General features: G+C 41.5%; 1 protein-coding gene across 2 annotated transcripts in view; it reads right to left on the reverse strand.

Moving 5' to 3' along the window:
- Positions 1-21,831, reverse strand: part of LOC120037739 (hexokinase-2-like) — a 62,418-nt gene that overhangs the window by 12,818 nt on the left and 27,769 nt on the right. For both annotated transcript variants that reach the window (XM_038983807.1, XM_038983743.1), the window contains exons 3-7: positions 18,778-18,926; positions 17,864-17,983; positions 17,637-17,732; positions 15,505-15,604; positions 13,161-13,344 (exon numbers count right to left, since the gene is read on the reverse strand). In XM_038983807.1, coding sequence (XP_038839735.1) covers positions 13,161-13,344; positions 15,505-15,604; positions 17,637-17,732; positions 17,864-17,983; positions 18,778-18,926 — 649 coding nt within the window. The remainder of the gene's footprint in view (positions 1-13,160; positions 13,345-15,504; positions 15,605-17,636; positions 17,733-17,863; positions 17,984-18,777; positions 18,927-21,831) is intronic.

Raw genomic sequence — 21,831 nt, forward strand, 5'->3', positions numbered from 1 at the left:
TGGAGTTCATATGATATCGATTTGCAGTGATATTTGTTTGCATAGCCAGCTAACAAGTTGCTTGTTTTGTCCTGTTTCTACCGATGCTATTCATTTGGAAACTGTCCCAGCTTTGTAACTAATTGAATCTGTAAACAGTTCTGCCACATACTTCTTACCATCTATGAAAAGTCATCTGACCATGGGTCTTGAAGTGTGAGTACCCTATATAGCCTTTATGGTTATAATCTAACCCCGCTGGTCATCCATGACCATATTAAGTGTGTATGCTTAGTGGGACCATCATTTGTTTTTCAACAGGACAATGACCCAACACACCTCCAGGCTGTGTAAGGGCTATTTGACCAAGGAGGTGATGGAGTGCTGCATCAGATGACCTGGCCTCCACAATCACCCGATCTCAACCCAATTGAGAGGGTTTGGGATGAGTTGGACCGCAGAGTGAAGGAAATGCAGCCAACAAGTGCTCAGCATATGTGGGAACTCCTTCAAGATTGTTGAAAAAGCATTCCAGGTGAAGCTGGTTGAGAGAATACCAAGAGTTTGCAAAGCTGTCATCAAGGCAAAGGGTGGCTACTTTGAAGAATCTCAAATATATTTTGATTTGTTTAACACTTTTTTGGTTACTACATGATTCCATAATGTGTTATTTCATATTTTTGATGTCTTCACTATTATTCTACGATGTAGAGAATTGTCAAAATAAAGACAAACCCTTGAATGAGTAGGTGTGTCCAAACTTTTGACTGGTACTGTATGCACACCATGAACTGAGAAAATCTGGACACTAAGTAAGGTCTTCATGAAATAATTTTGATTGATTGACTGAAAGTGCTGTATGACATCATGATGATACGGTTTACTGTGAGATGGGAATGGGAGGCGTGTAACTGTACCACATAAAATATTATGGAAACCCCTAACAGTTGATTATTAGGAAGAAAGTATGTGTATAGTTGAGGAAAAAAAGAGAGGAAGGGAGAGCAATACAAGTGTGAGAGGGACAGAGAGAGATATTCCTTACCACAATAGTATCCTATTTGTTGCTGCCCCTCTCGCTCTGCCCCCCGTTACTCTAGGTCCATGACAGGAGTGAGGGAAGTAATTGGGAGAGTCATGGCTCAGCACCAGAAGGCAGGGAGGAGTTGGAGATGATTGGAGGGATAGAGCGAGGATAAAGAGGGGAATGGAGGGAGAGGGGAATGGAGGGAGAGGGGAATGGAGGGAGAGGGGAATGGAGGGAGAGGGGAATGGAGGGAGAGGGGAATGGAGGGAGAGGGGAATGGAGGGAGAGGGCAAGAGGAGGAGTGTGAAAAGGAATAGGGAGGAGAAAGTAGAGTGAAGAGGGAGGAGTGGCAGACAAGAGAATTTCCCCAAACTACTTCACCCATGGCAAGCCCTCTCAGTGGATGAAGCTATGATACAACTTGACAGTAGACTACTGTGGAAGCAGCATAGGCCCCCCAAAAAACAGTAAAGTGGGGGGTAAAATATTGTGTCTCTTGACTCCTTGACTGGCTACTGCCTAGCTTTCAGTGTGTACATAGGTCGGGGGGGATCAAGCAATTTAACTTGGCTTAGCCTGCAGAGTTGTCATGGAGCGCATGAGCTCTCTCGTCACAACACCATGTCTATGCTGATAACTTTTCAGCCATACCTCTGGTGAGATATCTTCTTGATGTCGACATACTTTTGTGGCACAGTGAGGCCCAATAGAAAGAATTTACCCAAGGCCATAATGAAGGCAAGCTCCTGTTAGGGTTCGTTCCTTACGTCCTTCTTTGTCAATCAATGGTAAAATTAGCATTATGACAATATTTTTTATTAAATAATTCAAAAACCTTTATTAATGCAATTGCAGACAGAAGTTGACAAACAGGAACATAGCACGCATGTTTCTGAGTAAATTCTGCCCCAAACAAAAGGTCTCAAGTTGTTTTATTAAACCAAAGTCCTTACCCTTTTACTCCTGAGACCAAAACCCTGCATCCATGGCTATACAAACAGAGTTTCAGTGTTTATCTAAAAGCTAGGCAATATATGTCCCCTCCCCAAAGTTGATTTATTGTGGAATGTCTGAGTAGTCTCTTATCTCCCACACTCCCCTGCAGAGTTCTGTCTTAGTCACACATTGAGTGAGTGAATGAGAAAACTGTGGAACAATTCTAAAACCATATAATGAATATATATATTGTTCATCTGAAGCCTAGGACCCTATAAATGTAAGGAGGGATGGGTCTTATAACCCCTCCCCTTCTATTAATATAACATTACATTACATTTAAGTAATTTAGCAGACGCTCTTATCCAGAGCGACTTACAAATTGGTGCATTCACCTTAGCATAATCAATTATTCTAATACATCAAACATTTGTACAGCCCCAAATCATGACCGCTAGGTGAATCCTGACACTCCATACAGGTTAGAGTCTAAAAAGGTCTGCAGATAATCTTAAGGTGTGCTACTGCAAGGGACAAACGAGATGTGTACTTTCTATGTCCTAACAGCTCAGGGAATGACACCATAAAACCAGTATCAAAACATGGGCAGAACGTACTCATGCGATCCAGAGCTGGTCATGGATTAAAATTTTAAAAAATGGGCCGGGTTGACCAGGAATTCCATGTAGAATAAGAACACCTCCTCCCAGCTGCCCACTGCACTGAGGCTAGGAAACACTGTCACCATTGATAAATCTACAATAATCGAGAATTTCAATAAGCATTTTTCTACAGCTGGCTACGCTTTCCACCTGGCTACGCCTACCCCGGTCAGCAGCCCTGCACCCCCCACAGCAACTTGCCCAAGCCTCCCCCATTTCTCCTTCACCCAAATCCAGATAGCTGATGTTCTGAAAGAGCTGCAAAATCTGGACGCCTACAAATCAGCTGGGCTAGACAATCTGGACTCTCTCTTTCTAAAATTTGCCGCCACAATTGCTGCAACCCCTATTACTAGCCCGTTCAACCTCTTTCGTATCGTCTGAGATCCCTAAAGATTGGAAAGCTGCTGCGGTCATCCCCTTCTTCAAAGGGGGAGACACTCTAGACCCAAACAGTTACAGACCTATATCTATCCTACCCTACCTTTCTAAAGTATTCGAAAGCCAAGTTAACAAACAGAACACCGACCATTTCGAATCCCACCGTACCATCTCCGCTATGCAATCTGGTTTCCGAGCTGGTCATGGGTGCACCTCAGCCACGCTCAAGGTCCTAAACGATATAACCGCCATCGATAAAAAACAATACTGTGCAGCCGTCTTCATCGATCTGGCCAAGGCTTTCGACTGTCAATCACCGCATTCTTATCGGCAGACTCAACAGCCTTGGTTTCTCAAACGACTGCCTCGCCTGGTTGACCAACTACTTCTCTGATAGAGTTCAGTGTAGAGGCCGATTAATTAGGGCCAATTTCAAGTTTTCATAACAATCGGAAATCGGTAATTTTGGATGCCGATTTTGCCGTTCTTTTTTTTTTACACCTTTATTTAACTAGGCAAGTCAGTTAAGAACACCTTATTTTCAATGACGGCCTAGGAATGGTGGGTTAACTGCCTTGTTCAGGGGCAAAACGACAGATTTTTACCTCGTCAGCTCAGGGATTCAATCTTGCAAACTTACGGTTAATAAGTTCCTTGCTCAGAACATGAGAACATATGAAAGCTGGTGGTTCCTTTTAACATGAGTCTTCAATATTCCCAGGTAAGAAGTTTTAGGTTGTAGGAATTATAGGACTATTTCTCTCTATACCATTTGTATTTCATATACCTTTGACTAATGGATGTTCTTATAGGCACTTTAGTATTGCCAGTGTAACAGTATAGTTTCCATCCCTCTCCTCGCTCCTACCTGGGCTCGAACCAGGAACACAACGACAACAGCCACCCTCGAAGCAGCGTTACCCATGCAGAGCAAGGGGAATAACTACTCCAAGTCTCAGAGCGAGTGACGTTTGAAACGCTATTAGCGCGCACCCCGCTAACTAGCTAGCCATTTCACATCGGTTACACCAGCCTAATCTCGGGAGTTGATAGGCTTGAAGTCATAAACAGCGCAATGCTTGAAGCATTGCGAAGAGCTGCTGGCAAAACGCACGAAAGTGCTGTTTGAATGAATGCTTACGAGCCTGCTGGTGCCTACCATCGCTCAGTCAGACTGCTCTATCAAATCATAGACTTAATTATAACATAATAACACACAGAAATACGAGCCTTAGGTCATTAATATGGTCGAATCCGGAAACTATCATCTCGAAAACAAAACATTTATTCTTTCAGTGAAATACGGAACCGTTCCGTATCTTATCTAACGGGTGGCATCATCAGTCTAAATATTCCTGTTACATTGCACAACCTTCAATGTTATGTCATAATTACGTAAAATTCTGGCAAATTAGGCGGCCCAAACTGTTGAATATACACTGACTCTGCGTGCAATGAACGCAAGAAGTGACACAATTTCACCTGGTTAATATTGCCTGCTAACCTGGATTTCTTTTAGCTAAATATGCAGGTTTAAAAATATATACTTCTGTGTATTGATTTTAAGAAAGGCATTGATGTTTATGGTTAGGTACACGTTGGAGCAACGGCAGTCCTTTTTCGCGAATGCGCACTGCATCGATTATATGCAACGCAGGACACGCTAGATAAACTAGTAATATCATCAACCATGTGTAGTTATAACTAGTGATTATGATTGATTGTTTTTTATAAGATAAGTTTAATGCTAGCTAGCAACTTACCTTGGCTTCTTACTGCATTCGCGTAACAGGCGGGCTCCTCGTGAGGCAGGTGGTTAGAGCGTTGGACTAGTTAACTTCTTATGGCTGAAGGGGCCGTATTGAGTAGCTTGGATGAAAGGTGCACAGAGGTGCCCAGAGTAAACGGCCTGCTCCTATGTCATAGTTGCTAACATATGCATATTATTATTAGTATTGGATAGAAAACACTCTGAAGTTTCTAAAACTGTTTGAGTTATGTCTGAGTATAACAGAACTCATATGGCAGGCAAAAACCTGAGAAGTTCCACTTCCTGTTTGAATATATTCCGGGGGTGCCAGATTTTCAACCAAGCTCTCATTGAAAATACAGAGATATTGATGGGTTTTTACTTCCTACGGCTTCCACTAGATGTCAATAGAACTTAGTCTGATGACTCTAATGTGAAGGGAGGCCGAAGGAGACAGGAATGAGTAATCACTTCCATGAGGTGCCCACGCATTGAACTGGCGCGTTCACGTGAGAGTGAGCTCCATTCCATCGGTCAATTGACGTCGATGTAATTCTCCGGTTGGAACGTTATTCAAGATGTATGTTAACAACATTCTAAAGATTGATTCAGTACATCGTTTGACATGTTTCTACTGACTGTAACGGAACTTTTGGACATTTCGTCACGTTATAGTGGATGCGCTTTGAGACTTTGGTTAGGGAGTTTGGTAAACAATTCGAAAGTAGCTAAATTGGACATAAATAACGGACATTATCGAACAAATCAAGCATTTATTGTGGACCTGGGATTCCTAGGACTGCATTCTGATGAAGTTCATCAAAGGTAAGGAAACATTTATCATGTATTTTCTGGTTTCTGTTGAGTCCAACATGGCGGCTAATTTGGCTATTGTTCTGAGCTCCGTCTCAGATTATTGCATGGTTTATTTTTCCGTAAAGTTTTTTTGAAATCTGACAGCGGTTGCGTTAAGGAGAGGTGTATCTATAATTCCATGTGTATAACTTGTATTATCATCTACATTTATGATGAGTATTTCTGTTGAAACGATGTGGCTATGCAAAATCACTTGATGTTTTTGCAACTAGTGAATCTAACGCGCATATGTAAACTCAGATTTTTTTATATAAATATGAACTTTATCAAACAACATGCATGTATTGTGTAACATGAAGTCCTATGAGTGGCATCTGATGAAGATAATCACAGGTTAGTGATTCATTTTATCTCTATTTCTGTTTTTTGTGAAAGCTATCTTTCGCTGAAAAAATTATTATTGTGGTTTTTGTGGTGACCTAACAGAATCGTTTGTAGTGCTTTCGCTGAAACGCCTATTTGAAATCGGACACTTTGGTGGGATTAATAACAAGATTACCTTTAAAATGATATAAGATGCATGAATGTCTGAGGAATTTTAATTATGAGATTTCTGTTTTTTGAATTTGGCGCCCTGCGCTTTTTTTTGTTTTTGTCATATCGATCCCGTTACCGGGATTGCAGCCATAAGAAGTTAACTTCTTATGGCTGCAAGGGGCAGTATTGAGTAGCCAGTTAAATCGTGCCCATTTCAAACGGCCTCGTACTCAATTCTTGCTCGTACAATATGCATATTATTATTACTATTGGATAGAAAACACTCTAGTTTCTAAAACCGTTTGAATTATTTCTCTGAGTGAAACAGAACTCATTCTGCAGCACTTTTCCTGACCAGGAAGTGGAACGTCTGAAATCGATGCTCTGTTCTTCTTCATGCCTATAAATGGGCACAAGACCTATTAGTATACATACACGTCATACACCTTCCTCTGGTTGTCAAGAGGCTGTGAGAGAAGAAATGAGGTGATTATCTCGATCTGAGTTGGAACACATCATCTTGGAATCTCGTGTCCATCATTTTCGGTACTCTGAATAGCGCGAGCTGGACAGTGTGATTGCCTTTTGTTTAGCTTCCGTTATAGGCGACTACAATCTCCGGCTTTGATTTTATTTGATACATGTCACCATATCATCGTAAAGTATGTTTTTTCAATATGGTTTCATCAGATTATTTAAATTTTTTCGGGAGTTTTGCTGTGTTCCGTTCTCTTCCGTTTGTTGACATGGAGTGTCGTGGCACCCGGCTAGCGCGCTTGCTAAATGAAGAGGGAAAGTGTCCGTTCTGAATCCAAACAACGACTGTTCTGGACAAAGGACACCTTGTCCAACATTCTGATGAAAGATCAGCAAAAGTAAGACTCATTTTATGATGTTATTTCATATATCTGCCGTAGTCGCCGGCGCCCAAGTGTTTCTGGCTATTGTGCTAAGCTAATATAACGCTACATTTTGTTTTCGCTGTAAAACACTTGATAAATCGGAAATATTGTCTGGAATCACAAGATGCCTGTCTTTCAATTGCTGTACACTATGTATTTTTCAGAAATGTTTTATGATGAGTATTTAGTTATTTGGCGTTGGTGTCTGTAATTTTTCTGTCTGCTTTCGGTGCAATTTCTGACTGTAGCTGCAATGTAAACTATGATTTATACCTGAAATATGCACATTTTTCTAACAAAACATATGCTATACAATAAATATGTTATCAGACTGTCATCTGATGAATTTGTTTCTTGGTTAGTGGCTATTTATATCTTTATTTGGTCGAATTTGTGATAGCTACTGATGGAGTAAATAACTGGTGGAGTAATGAAAAATGGTGTCTTTTGCTAACGTGGTTAGCTAATAGATTTACATATTGTGTCTTCCCTGTAAAACATTTTAAAAATCGGACATGTTGGCTTGATTCACAAGATGTGTACCTTTCATCTGGTGTCTTGGACTTGTTAATGTGTGAAAGTTAAATATTTAAAAAAAATATCTTTTGAATTTCGCGCCCTGCACTTTGAGCTGGCTGTTGTCATAAGTGTACCGACGTCGGGCTTGCACGCCAAACAGGTTAAACGTTAGCTTTCTTACATGGCACATTGCACTTTTACTTTCTTCTCCAACACTTTGTTTTTGCATTATTTAAACCAAATTGAACATGTTTCATTATTTGAGGCTAAATTGATTTTATTGATGTATTATATTAAGTTAAAATAAGTGTTCATTCAGTATTGTTGTAATTGTCATTACATATATATATATATATATATATATATATATATATATATATATATATATATATAATAAATAAAATAAAAAAAATAAAAAAATCGGCCAGGTAATCGGTATCGGCTTTTTTGGTCCTCCAATAATCGGTATCGGTGTTGAAAAATGATAATCGGTCGACCTCTAGTTCAGTGTGTCAAATCGGAGGGCACATGGTTAAATTCTCGGGCGGACTCTTTTCTCTGTATACATCAATGATGTCGCTCTTGCTGCTGGTGATTCTCTGATCCACCTCTACGCAGACGACACCATTCTGTATACTTCTGGCTAGAGGGCGACCAATTATGATTTTTCAATGCCGATACCGATAATTTGAGGCCCAAAAAAAGCCGATACCGATTACCTGGCCGATTTTTATATACACTGCTCAAAAAAATAAAGGGAACACTTAAACAACACAATGTAACTCCAAGTCAATCACACTTCTGTGAAATCAAACTGTCCACTTAGGAAGCAACACTGATTGACAATAAATGTCACATGCTGTTGTGCAAATGGAATAGACAAAAGGTGGAAATTATAGGCAATTAGCAAGACACCCCCAAAAAAGGAGTGATTCTGCAGGTGGTGACCACAGACAACTTCTCAGTTCCTATGCTTCCTGGCTGATGTTTTGGTCACTTTTGAATGCTGGCGGTGCTCTCACTCTAGTGGTAGCATGAGACGGAGTCTACAACCCACACAAGTGGCTCAGGTAGTGCAGTTCATCCAGGATGGCACATCAATGCGAGCTGTGGCAAAAAGGTTTGCTGTGTCTGTCAGCGTAGTGTCCAGAGCATGGAGGCGCTACCAGGAGACAGGCCAGTACATCAGGAGACGTGGAGGAGGCCGTAGGAGGGCAACAACCCAGCAGCAGGACCGCTACCTCCGCCTTTGTGCAAGGAGGTGCACTGCCAGAGCCCTGCAAAATGACCTCCAGCAGGCCACAAATGTGCATGTGTCAGCATGTGGTCTCACAAGGGGTCTGAGGATCTCATCTCGGTACCTAATGGCAGTCAGGCTACCTCTGGCGAGCACATGGAGGGCTGTGCGGCCCCACAAAGAAATGCCACCCCACACCATGACTGACCCACCGCCAAACCGGTCATGCTGGAGGATGTTGCAGGCAGCAGAACGTTCTCCACGGTGTCTCCAGACTCTGTCACGTCTGTCACATGTGCTCATGTGCTCAGTGTGAACCTGCTTTCATCTGTGAAGAGCACAGGGCGCCAGTGGCAAATTTGCCAATCTTGGTGTTCTCTGGCAAATGCCAAACGTCATGCACGGTGCTGGGCTGTAAGCACAACCCCCACCTGTGGACGTCGGGCCCTCATACCACCCTCATGGAGTCTGTTTCTGACCGTTTGAGCAGACACATGCACATTTGTGGCCTGCTGGAGGTCATTTTGCAGTGCTCCTCCTGCTCAAAGGCGGAGGTAACGGTCCTGCTGCTGGGTTGTTGCCCTCCTACGGCCTCCTCCACGTCTCCTGATGTACTGGCCTGTCTCCTGGTAGCGCCTCCATGCTCTGGACACTACGCTGACAGACACAGCAAACCTTTTTGCCACAGCTCGCATTGATGTGCCATCCTGGATGAACTGCACTACCTGAGCCACTTGTGTGGGTTGTAGACTCCGTCTCATGCTACCACTAGAGTGAAAGCACCGCCAGCATTCAAAAGTGACCAAAACATCAGCCAGGAAGCATAGGAACTGAGAAGTTGTCTGTGGTCACCACCTGCAGAATCACTCCTTTTTTGGGGGTGTCTTGCTAATTGCCTATAATTTCCACCTTTTGTCTATTCCATTTGCACAACAGCATGTGACATTTATTGTCAATCAGTGTTGCTTCCTAAGTGGACAGTTTGATTTCACAGAAGTGTGATTGACTTGGAGTTACATTGTGTTGTTTAAGTGTTCCCTTTATTTTTTTGAGCAGTGTATATTTGTAATAATGACAATTACAACAATACTGAATGAACACTTATTTTAACTTAATATAATACATGTATAATATAATATGAAACATGCTCAATTTGGTTTAAATAACGCAAAAACACAGTGTTGGAGAAGTAAAAGAGCAATATGTGCCATGTAAAAAAGCAACGTTTAAGTTCCTTGCTCAGAACATATGAAAGCTGGTGGTTCAATATTCCCAGTTAAGAAGTTTTAAGTTGTAGTTATTATAGGAATTATGACACGTCGACTATTTCTCTCTATACCATTTGTATTTCATATACCTTTGACTATTTGATGTTCTAATAGGCACTATAGTATTGCCAGCTTAATCTCAGGAGTTGATAGGCGTTGAAGTCATAAACAGCTCTATAAATCAAGCATTGCTAAGAGCTGCTGGCAAACGCACTAAAGTTTGAATGAATGCTTACGAGCCTGCTGCTGCATACCACCGCTCAGTCAGACTGCTCTATGAAATATCAAATCAGACTTAATTATAATATAATAAACACAGAAATACGAGCCTTAGGTCATTAATATGGTCAAATCCGGAAACTATTATTTCAAAAACAAAACGTTTATTCTTTCAGTGAAATACGGAACCGTTCTGTATTTTATCGAACAGGTGGCAACCAAGTCTAAATATTGCTGTTACATTGCACAACCTTCAATGTTATGTCATAATTATGTAAAATTCTGGCAAATTAGTTCGCAACGAGCCAGGCGGCCCAAACTGTTGCACATACCCTGACTCTGCATGCAATGAACGCAAGAGAAGTGACAATTTCCCTAGTTAATATTGCCTGCTAACATGAATTTCTTTTAACAAAATATGCAGGTTCAAAAATATACTTCTGTGTATTGATTTTAAGAAAGGAATTGATGTTGATGGTTGGGTACATTCGTGCAACGATTGTGCTTTTTTCGCGAATGCGCTGTTGTTAAATCATCCCCCGTTTGGTGAAGTAGGTTGTGATTCGATGATAAACTAACAGGCACCGCATTGATTATATGCAACGCAGGACAAGCTAGTTAAACTAGTAATATCATCAACCATGTGTAGTTAACTAGTGATTATGTGACGATTGATTATTTTTTTATAAGTTTAATGCTAGCTAGCAACTTACCGTGGCTCCTTGCTGCACTCGCGTAACAGGTGGTCAGCCTGCTACGCAGTTTCCTCGTGGAATGCAATCGGCCATAATCGGCGTCCAAAAATGCCGATTGTTATGAAAACTTGAAATTGGCCCTAATTCTTTTTTTAAAGGCCCTGCCGATTAATCGGTGGACCTCCACTTCTGGTCCTTCTGTGGACAGTGTTAACAAACCTCCAGATGCGCTTCAATGCCATATACAACACTCCTTCCGTGGCCTCCAACTTCTCTTCAATGCATGCAAAACTAAATGCATGCTCTTCAACTAATCGCTGCCCGCACCCGCCCGCCTGTCTAGAATCACTACTCTGGACGGTTCTGACTTAGAATATGTGGACATCTACAAATACCTAGGTGTCTGGTTTGACTGTAAAAACTCTTTCCAGACTCACATTAAGCATTCCCAATCCAAAATCGGCTTCTTATTTCGCAACAAAACATTCTCCACTCATGCTGCCAAACATACCCTCGTAAAACGGACTATCCTACCGATCCTTGACTTCGGCAATGTCATTTACAAAATAGCCTCCAACACTCTACTCAGGATATTGCATGTAGTCTATCACAGTGCCATCCGTTTTGTCACCAAAGCCCCATATACTACCCACCACTGCGACCTGTATGCTCTTGATGGCTGGCCCTCGCTTCATATTCATCGCCAAACCCACTGGCTCCAGGTCATCTATAAGTCTTTGCTAGGTAAAGCCCCGCCTTAGCTCACTGGTCACCATAGCAGCTCCCACCCGTAGCACACGCTCCAGCAGGTCTATTTCACTGGTCATCCCCAAAGCCAACTCCTCCATTGGCCACCTTTCCTTCCAGTTCTCTGCTGCCAATGACTGGAACGAATTGCAAAAAAAATATATATTTTTTTAAATAAATAAATCGCTGGAGTCATATCTCCCTCTCTAACGTTAAGCATCAGCTGTCAGAGCAGCTTACCGATCATTGCACCTGTACACAGCCCACCCCTACTACCTCATCCCCATATTGTTTTTTGTTTTTTTGCTCCTTTGCACCCCAGTATCTCTACTGCACATCTATCACTCCAGTGTTTAATTGCTAAATTGTAATTATTTCACCACTATGGCCTATTTATTGCCTTACCTCCCTAATCTTACTACATTTGCACACACTGTATATAGATTTTCTATTGTATTGACTGTACATTTGTTTTTCCCATGTGTAACTGATGTTTGTTTCGCACTGCTTTGCTTTATCTTGGCCAGGTCACAGTTGTAAATGAGAACTTGTTCTCAACTGGCCTACCTGGTTAAATAAAAGGTGAAATAAAAAAATAAAACATCAACCAGCTCAGGAGCTACTAGAATGTTGGACGGACAGGCAGGAAAATGGTGGAAGTATGTGTTGAGGGATGCTCAAAATTGCTATTATTAATGCTTACATTGTGTGGGGACCCTGCAAAGACCCCTTCGCAGAAACCGCAGGCACCTGTCCCTGAAGGCATTCAAAATGCAAATTGCACATTGGCTTTGTGATGGATACAGCGGCAAGAAGCGAAGAGCCAAGAGTGTGGCACCAGGGGGTGTGGACCGAGTTGTAACTCATAATTTGAAAGCAGGACAAAATTATGAGAGGGCGCGTGGTGTGCATCCGGAGTGGACGCAGGGCAAAGAGTGGGAGAGTGGGTTTTGAAATCATTTCTGAATACTGTCTGCCGGTCAACTTTTTGATACATTTTTGAATATGTATACGTAAATAATATTTTTAAGTATAATATATTATAGTTTGTACATTTGGTCAAATTTACTACAATTTAAATACTCAAGTTCCTTGTTGTGTTGAATGTTAGTTTTTTTATAGTGAGTGTCTGTACACAATGGGAGACAAAATTTGTGTTATTCCTATTGAAATGAATGTGGTATCATACTAAAGATGAGGTAACTTGTAATTGTAATTTCTTCTTTGTTTTTGAGCTATGTCTGTTTGAAATGTGAGAAAATTTGTTGAAAATCCTCAGTAATCTACAGCATTATTCTAGAATTCTACCGGGGTCCAAAGAGTTAACAAGGTCAAAATGCCAGTTTCAACAACAAGCCGGACCTACACGGCAGCTGGAGGTTGATATCTTTGCCAGGTGGCATTGGGCAATAGACAAAGAGGACTAGCGTAATAGACAGTATAGTAGAAGTAGAGGGCGGGCCATGCATCTGCCCTCTCACTCACAGCTGTTTGCCGGGGTTGAGGGAGCCGGCGTCGATCTCCCGGTCGAAGTCTGTACGGAGGTCATCCATAGCGCCGTCGTCACCGAACGCCCCCCACTCCATGTTGACACACATCCTCCCCTCGTCCCCCTCCACCAGCTCCAGGTGACGCATCTCCTCCATGTAGCAGGCGTTAGTGCCGGTACCTAGGGGGGCAGCGACAGACAACATACTGTTGGCAACAGGGACATAAGGACTGACTAATCTGATGACAAAGAAAATTAACCTCTGGAGCGCATATGTGGATATTGACTCATCAACAATCACGCTTCAAAATCTAATTAAGGTTCAGATTTGTACAGAGGTTTCAATGCTAAGCCTTTCTTACACCAAAAGCACAATTGAACATGTCGCAATAAACCCACAGTAGGTGTATTATTTACATACTGATTATACTCCCCTCCATATGTATTTGAACAGTGGACATTTTGTTTCATATGAGGCGAAAGTACAGAATGTCAGCTTTTATGTGAGGGTACTTTCATACATATGCAACAATATAAATGCAACATGTTAAGTGTTGGTTTCATGAGATTAAATAAAAGATCTCAGAAATGTTCCATACACACAAAAAACGTATCTCTCTCAAATTGTGTGGACAAATTTGGTTACATCCTTGTCAGAGAGCATTTCTCCTTTGCCAAGATAATCCATCCACCTGACAGGTGTGGCATATCAAGAAGCTGATTAAACAGCATAATCATTAAAGCCGCACCTTGTGCTTGGGACAATGAAAGGCCACTCTAAAATGTGTAGTTTTGCCAAGCAACACAATGACACAGATGTTTTGAGGGACCGTGCAATTGGCATGCTGACTGCAGGAATTTCCATCAGAGCTGTTACCAGAGATTTTAATGTTAATGTTTCTACCAGAAGCTGTGTAAAACATTTTTGAGAATTTGGCGTTATATACAACCGGCCTCAACCACAGACCACATGTATGTCGTGGGCGAGCGGTTTGCGGATGTCATCGTTGTGTTGGTGGTGGGGTCATGGTATGGGCAGGGTTAAGCTATGGACAATGAACACAATTGCATTTTATCTATGACAATTTTAATGCACAGAGATACCGTGACAAGATCCTGAGGCCCATTGTCATGTCATTCAACCGCTGCATTTACCTCATGTTTCAGCATGATAATGCATGGCCCCATGTTGCAAGGATCTGCACACAATTCATGGAAGCTGAAAATGGCCCAGGTCATCCATGGCCTGCACACTCACTAGATGTCACCCATTGAACGTTTGGATGCTCTAGATCGACGTTCCCGCCAATATCCAGCTACTTCGCACAGCCATTGAAGAGGAGTGGGACAACATTCCACAATCAACAGCCTGATCAACTCTATGTGAAAGAGATCCTGCACTGCATGAGGCAAATGGTCACTCTGATCCACACCTCTACTTTTTTTTTAAGGCATCTGTAATCAACAGATGCATATCTGTAATCCCAGTCATGCAAAATCCATAGATTAGGGTTTAATGAATGCATTTAAAAAATTTGACTGATTTCCTTCTATGAACTGTAACTCAGTAAAATGTGAAATTGTTGCATGTTGTATTTATATTTCTGTTCAGTGTATGCTTTACTGTTTAGAAATGAAAGCACTTTATCTAATCCCCCATGTGAAGAAGTCACTTTAGTGTATTAATGTAGTCAAAAGTTTCATATTTGGTCCCATATTCCTAGCATGCAATGACAACATCAAGCTTATGAGACAGCAAAAGCATCCAATGAGTTTGTAGTTTGTTTTGGTTGTTTCGGGTGTTTTGCCCAATAGGAAGTCAATAATGAATTGTGTCATTTTGGAGTAACTTTTATTGTAAGAATAGAAGATGTTTCTGAACACTTCTACATTCACATGATGCTACCATGATCACATGATCAAATGAAAGGGTTTACATCCCTGTTAGTGAGCATTTCTCCTTTGCCAAGATAATCCATCCACATTATGTACTGTTGCCTCATGAAATATTTGATCTGAAACCCAAAATTCTGAAGAAAAATAAATAAAATGTGCTTCACTGTCCAAATACATATGGAGGAGAGTGCATGTATGAACTGTATTCACACAATGGAGGCCTCTCAGCAAATACATTTTCATAAACATCAAAACATTGTGAAAGTGAGCACCAAGAGATCCTATAATAATTCAGTGTTCTATATGTAATTCTATGGTGAGGAAATCGGGAGCCAGAACATTGGAAGTCAGTCCTATTGATTGTGTACGGAATGCATTCATGATGAAATGCAATCCGTAGAAAATCCAACTAATCCCCATAGGTGTTTGGATGGAGGGACTCACCGACAATGAGGCCTATTTCACAGTGATGGTCGTCGTATCCACAAGTCATCATTGTGCCCACAGTGTCGTTGATTACGGCCACAATGTCAATGTCAAAGTCCTTAGGAAAGATAGAAACATGCCGTAATTCACAAGTGACTTCCTTGGCCAGCGTGCGGTGACAAACCATTACGCATGATGCAACTCCTATGAGAAACAAGTCAAGATGCAGGGTGTGATCAGGGCCCGTATTCAGAAAGCGTCTCAGAGTAGTAGTGCTGTTCTAGGATCAGGTCCCTTCTGTCCATGTCATCTTATTCATTATGATCTAAAAGGCTAAACTGATCCTAAAAATCAGCAGTCCTACTCCGATGTTATAAGCAGCCAATATAAATCTGTTTTATATTTTGGGGGGGGCTTCCTAGTCTCCCTTTCACCTCATTTAAACACTTGATTTACTTAACAAAAAGGTATCTCAAGAGTTTCGCTTCATACATTAATGAAGAAAAGTTACAAGTGCAACAGAATAGGTCCGGACCCTGTCCAGCACTGGGCGCGAACCAGCGACTCTCTAATACCAACAACACCGTCACAAAGCAGCATTAACGTTCCATAGCCCTTGCAGAGCAGGAGAAAACAAGCCTCTGCCCTGAATTGACACTGAAATCTAAATGAAATCGGTGGCACAACATGTTGTCAAAGCAACAAAATGTGAACCTCTGGGTTGCATTTGAGAGTGAGCAGCTAGCTAGTTCAGCCCAGAGGTCTCTAACAGAGCTGGTCCTTCTGCTACATGCTGGGAAAGCAGCTGTGTTTCAGCAAATATCGCTTAATAATGCAACAACTTGTGTTAGTTTCAGAATCCATGGCTGACAGTACACAATATAATGATGACCTATTCAAATATAATTTGGTGCTTGTCTTGGAAGGACGAAAACACAGTAATTCCATTAAAGATCAGGGCAGCGGTCAGGACAAGAGCAAAGCACAAGAAAACACTCCAATCCTATTTTTCCCGCCAAGCATAGTGTAGACTAAGCAAGACATGTGAACGGTGCATGCCCTGCATTCAGCAAGCGACTAGTTCATCAGAGAAACAACAAATAAACAGAAATGTATACTGAATAGCTTTGCTGACAAATAGCACTCTCTGCATCTCTAGGGCCTCAAACAGCCCTCTATACACTCCAGGTGCATTCCCATAATTTTTCATGTACATTTCCATAATATTCTCCAAAATGTTACTGTAAATGTACATTCCCATCACCCCCCCCCCCCACACACACACAATTCCCACAATTTCCTTACAGTATTGAGTGTTTACCAAGGATACTTGAGACCAGCCCATTTAATGCTCCTTCATGTATGACTAAGCAGACTGGCTCTGAACAACAGCTTTTGTCACACATCCAGACTTTTGTATACAAGGAAAAATAGAAAAGTTATGCACATCCAAATAAACATTATAAAGAATGAGTGTTGTATTGTATGCTCCCACTGTGGTTTATTGTGAGGCACACAAAACAGATTACATCAATAAAGCAAAAAAGTGGGCTACAACTACTTGTTTTGAATACACCCTCAGGAGAACTACTGTAAAGCTCAATATGAAAAGTTAAACTTAATGGTCGCATACAGAAATGGGTAAAAACATTTATGGATTTTCTTTGTGAAAACAGCAAGCATGGGAACAGACAAACTCACATTCCGAGTGTAATGTGGTTCCCCTGCCTGTTGTTATTAAATATATAATTTTTTAAATCACACAGAAGAACAGTGGGTTATTTGCCTATTGTGTTATAAAAATCTATATCATTTATTGGATTTATTATACATTTGTGTGCGTGCATCTCTTATTGGGACCGGTTTTAGTCACCAATGAATAACTTCTAAATCCCCAAGTGGGTTGAGTGCGATGGTATCTTTCTAAACTTGAATAAACACGGTTTCAGTTAGCCATAATAGTGCTGGTCTGACGCCTTCATGCTATACTTTCCGCTTAACCTTAGTGGGTGGGTCAAATGATTTGTGTAGCACACACCATCTGGAAAGCTCCTAGAAGAAACATGTGGCAAGTTAGTAGGCACAGAGTGCTGCTACTGCAATGGCTACTCAGTGCATAACCATGGCCTATTAACTTTCTATTGACTCACCCCTCTCTTTTTGATGGCTTTCCTCAGAAGGCTGACCACGTCTCTCCCTTCCACCCCGTGTGACTTGAAGCCCTTGGTCCATGACACCAGAATACTCTGCATGAAGACGCACACAAATGGCCACACACACAGGCAATGAAAACTTCTGGAGCATTCTGAAATCAGTGACTTTTTTCCCTCTAACTTTCCAATGCGGTCTTCAAATGGTCACCCTTCTTATTCCTCACCTCATCCAGTTTGGTCTGCTGGCAGGGGAAGGAGAAGGTAAAGCCCAGAGGAAGCTTCTGATTCTTTATTCCCAGCTTTTCCAGGAAGTTAGCTAGACACTCAGCAATGTGGTCGAAGAGCTTAGGGAGAAACAGAGGGGTGTTCTGTGTTAACATACAGCAGCAAACTGGTCAATGTGCTAGAAAACCCTTCAGCTCATTGATTGGTTATTTTTCCAACCCCAATATTATTCTGTTGTGTTTATTACATTTGTTTTATTTGATGACATTTAATTCCAAGTCAACTCATCTCTATAGAGCTGCTGTCTATGCTCTGACAAAAATCACTATTTTAGTAGTTCTTCAAAAGTAAATAAAGGCCTACTTTTATCAATGCTGAATACAAACTATCAATTGTCTTAGATCATGTATTTTCTGGTAGAGAACATTTCTGGTAAACAAGTTTATTTCATTCCATTTATCAGTTTTGTCAATGTATTAATTGTCTTCTGTTTGAAACACTCCAGTCAATGTTGAATGAGGACCCTTGCATTCTCTCAACCAGCTTCACCTGGAATTATTTTCCAACAGTCTTGAAGGAGTTTGCACATATACTGAGCGCTTATTGCTGCTTTTCCTTCACTCTGCAGTCCAACTCATCCCAAACCATCTCAATTGGGTCATGTCTTAAAGTAATGATAGACTTGCATTTATTTTCACATCTTTGAACTGTTCTTGCCATAATATAGACTTAGTCTTTTACCAAATAGGGCTATCTTTTGTATAAAAATGAATGAGTAGAGGTGTCCAAACTTTTGACTGGTACCGTAGTTGATTTTATTTTAAAGAATTGAATGGAAAAATCAGTTTAAAATGTTGACCAATCGAGAACTTTTTTTGTCAGGGACATGGCCCACTCCACTCCCCCCACTCACCTCTGAGCCGCTGCCCCTCATCAGCTCCTCAGGAATGGCATAGATCTGGTTCTCCATCTCCACCTTCTGCTTCCCATTGTCAGACACTTTCACCAGCAGGACCCGGAAGTTGGTCCCACCCAGATCTAGAGCCAGGAAGTCTCCCTTTTCTGGTGGATAAAAAAATGAATTAAAAAAAAAAAAACACTGAAGAAGGTTGGCCCCTGAAACATGTCTTTTTCACAACTTGCTGTAAAGCAAAAAAAAAAAATTAACTCACACCACAGTGGTAATTGCAATAGAGATGGTAAAGAATACAAATATATGCTACTAAAGATTTAAGTGGGAATGTGGTGTTTGTCTAGTTAAATATACTACAAGTCTTCCAAATAGCCTGTACCACAACTAGCCCTAATGGTATTTTTAATGAAATAGGGCTCTTTTATAAAAAGCGTGTGTGTTACTAACACAGCCTATCAAAGCTACATAGCTGCAAACAGATATGACTGCAAGCAGCAAGAATGTGATTGAAGCCAAGTCTCTCGAGCCAGATGACTTACAATTTTAGAAATACCGGCTTTCTGACATCGCTGCTTTTTCTGCTTATTGCCTTACCGTAAACATCAACAGAGGAACTAGTAGCTAGCAAGATGGACATAACAGGTTGTTCTTAATGACTGCATTTAATTACTATTTTGTGAAGAGTCGTTTTAACACTAGTAGTATTTGAAACCAACCAGTGCCACGGTTATCTAGCATTTACAGTTTTGTATAATTTTCAATTTGTGATATCAGATACAGACATTTAGAACAAAGTAGGTGGGGTGAAGATGAGGCTAACCCTGCTCTCTTGCCTCCGCTCCAGCCCCTGGTTGCCCACCAGCCTGACAAGCCAGAGAGGCTGCTTGAGATGACACTGTCTGGAGCCGATCAAAGTTCCCCTGCATGTCCCCTGTCTAACAACATGCCATCACCAGAAAGGTTTACACACAGCAGGGAAGGGAATACAGTGAAATGATAAGGAATGTCTGCAGAAAGGCTTATGAAAACAATCCGTGTTCAACAAGTAGTTGCACAGGTGGTTTAGCAAAAAACACCTATGCAACACTTAACACCTATAAATAAATAAAAAAAAGTGACCCCCTCTCAGTTCTAGGTACAGTAGGTGTTAAAACAGTACCTGACTCAGAGACCCCTGCAGTGGTAAAAACAAACAAACGAGGCTGCAATGGCTGCTGGTGTTTCTCTCTCTCTCCCTCCCTCTCAACAATACTAGCCAAATACGAGTCCCAAGAGCCCTCACCAGACATCGGCTTTGAAATGTAATGTCTGTTCTATTCATTCTAATTCTATGGTACCAAAATAGCTAAATATCTTTGAATGCCCCATTGAAGGTTTAAGTAACCCTAGTCTCTGGCTCTTCCCTCTCCCCCAAGGTAGCAAGCATGTGTTTGGGGCACAGTTGGATGTGTCTGGCACTATGGCTCCGTGTCTGGCGGAGCTGAAGACTAAGCTGGCCTCTCATCTGGGACCAGCTGCATCACAACACAGTCAGGTAAACTAATCCCTCCCTCCATGGGGTGAAAGTAAAGCGGTACGGCGTCCCGGCAAAATAAATAGTGGAGTACACCGTACCAGTAAAACATAAGCACGTCACAATAATTAAAACAAAATGTCAAGAAAACTGTAGGCTTGTTAAGTTCATGTTTTAAGTATCCCTATATTTCTGTTATTACGGGGCTATCACTCAGTCAAGAGTGCGCATGCGCAGGAAGTCTTGTCGTTGATGGACCTAGCCGAGAGTGTAATGGCTACCTTGTAGTGTGTTCATATAGTATAGTAAACTTTGTTAAACTGGAACCTTGTCGTTGTGTCATTTCGAGTTAACATTGGTAGCAGAGGATGGTTTCTAACTACAATGTGCCACCTCGCTTCGACGAGAAGAGGTCGTACGAAAGTTGGGAAAATGAACTGGGAATCTGGACACGCGTTACTAATCTGGACGCGAAAAAGCAAGCCCTTGCGGTGGTATTATCGCTCGAGGGAAGAGCGAGAGATACAGCACTGGAAATATCCGTTGAGGATTTGAACAAGGATGACGGTATAGGAACTTTGATCACAGCACTGGATTCTGTATTTCTTAAAGAAGAGAAAGACCGTGCCTACGAGGCATATTCAAAGTTTGACAGTGTTACGAGAGATATTTCGGTTGCAATGACGGACTACATCATTGATTTCGAACAGAGGTACAATAGGATGCGCAAGTACGACATGGTTCTCCCAGATGCAGTGCTAGCGTTCAAGTTACTAGACACTGCCTGTCTAGATGGTAGGGAGAAACAGTTGGCTTTGACTGCTTGTACTGTGCTGACTTTTGCATCTATGAAGTCGGCACTAAAAATAATATTTGGTGAAAAGACGTCTGTCGCGCCAATAACAGATGGAATGCAAGTGAGTGACGCAGCATATTACACCGAGCAGCACAGAAAAGGCGCCAACAAGTCACGTTCTCAAGACAACCAGAAGAGGGCCCCATTTCCCGGCACAAATCCACTGGACAAATATGGAAGGAGATTGAAATGTGCAATATGTCAAAGCACTTACCATTGGGTTAAAGACTGTCCTCATAAAAATGAACAAGTTAAACTAACAGAGGAAAATGTAAACACAGAGATAGAGCAGAGTAACATTACACTGTTTTCAATGAATCTGCTTCTGATACTGAAAATATGATTGACACACCAAGCAACAGAGCTTTCAAATTTGGAGATGGGAGAATTGTGTGTAACAAACGTATCTTTCTATTCAACACTGTTTGGAGCAGTGCTGGACTTGGACTGAAATAGGTGCTGGTACTTTTCAGCTAATATTCTATAAGAAGAACAAGCGCTCAAGCAGCAGAAACATTTTAAGTGTCGGTTCTCAGGTCAGGTGAGCTCCTGTCCAAGTCAAGCACTGGGCACTGCGAGTGGATGAACGTGCACGGGTAGCCTAGTAAAGGAGCCCTTTGAAGTGATTGACAAATCAGATGAAAAACATCATGACTAGTTGTGTTTATGCCACAATAAAAAGGTA

Source organism: Salvelinus namaycush, chromosome 1 (assembly GCF_016432855.1).
Source record: "Salvelinus namaycush isolate Seneca chromosome 1, SaNama_1.0, whole genome shotgun sequence".
NCBI lineage: Eukaryota > Metazoa > Chordata > Actinopteri > Salmoniformes > Salmonidae > Salvelinus > Salvelinus namaycush.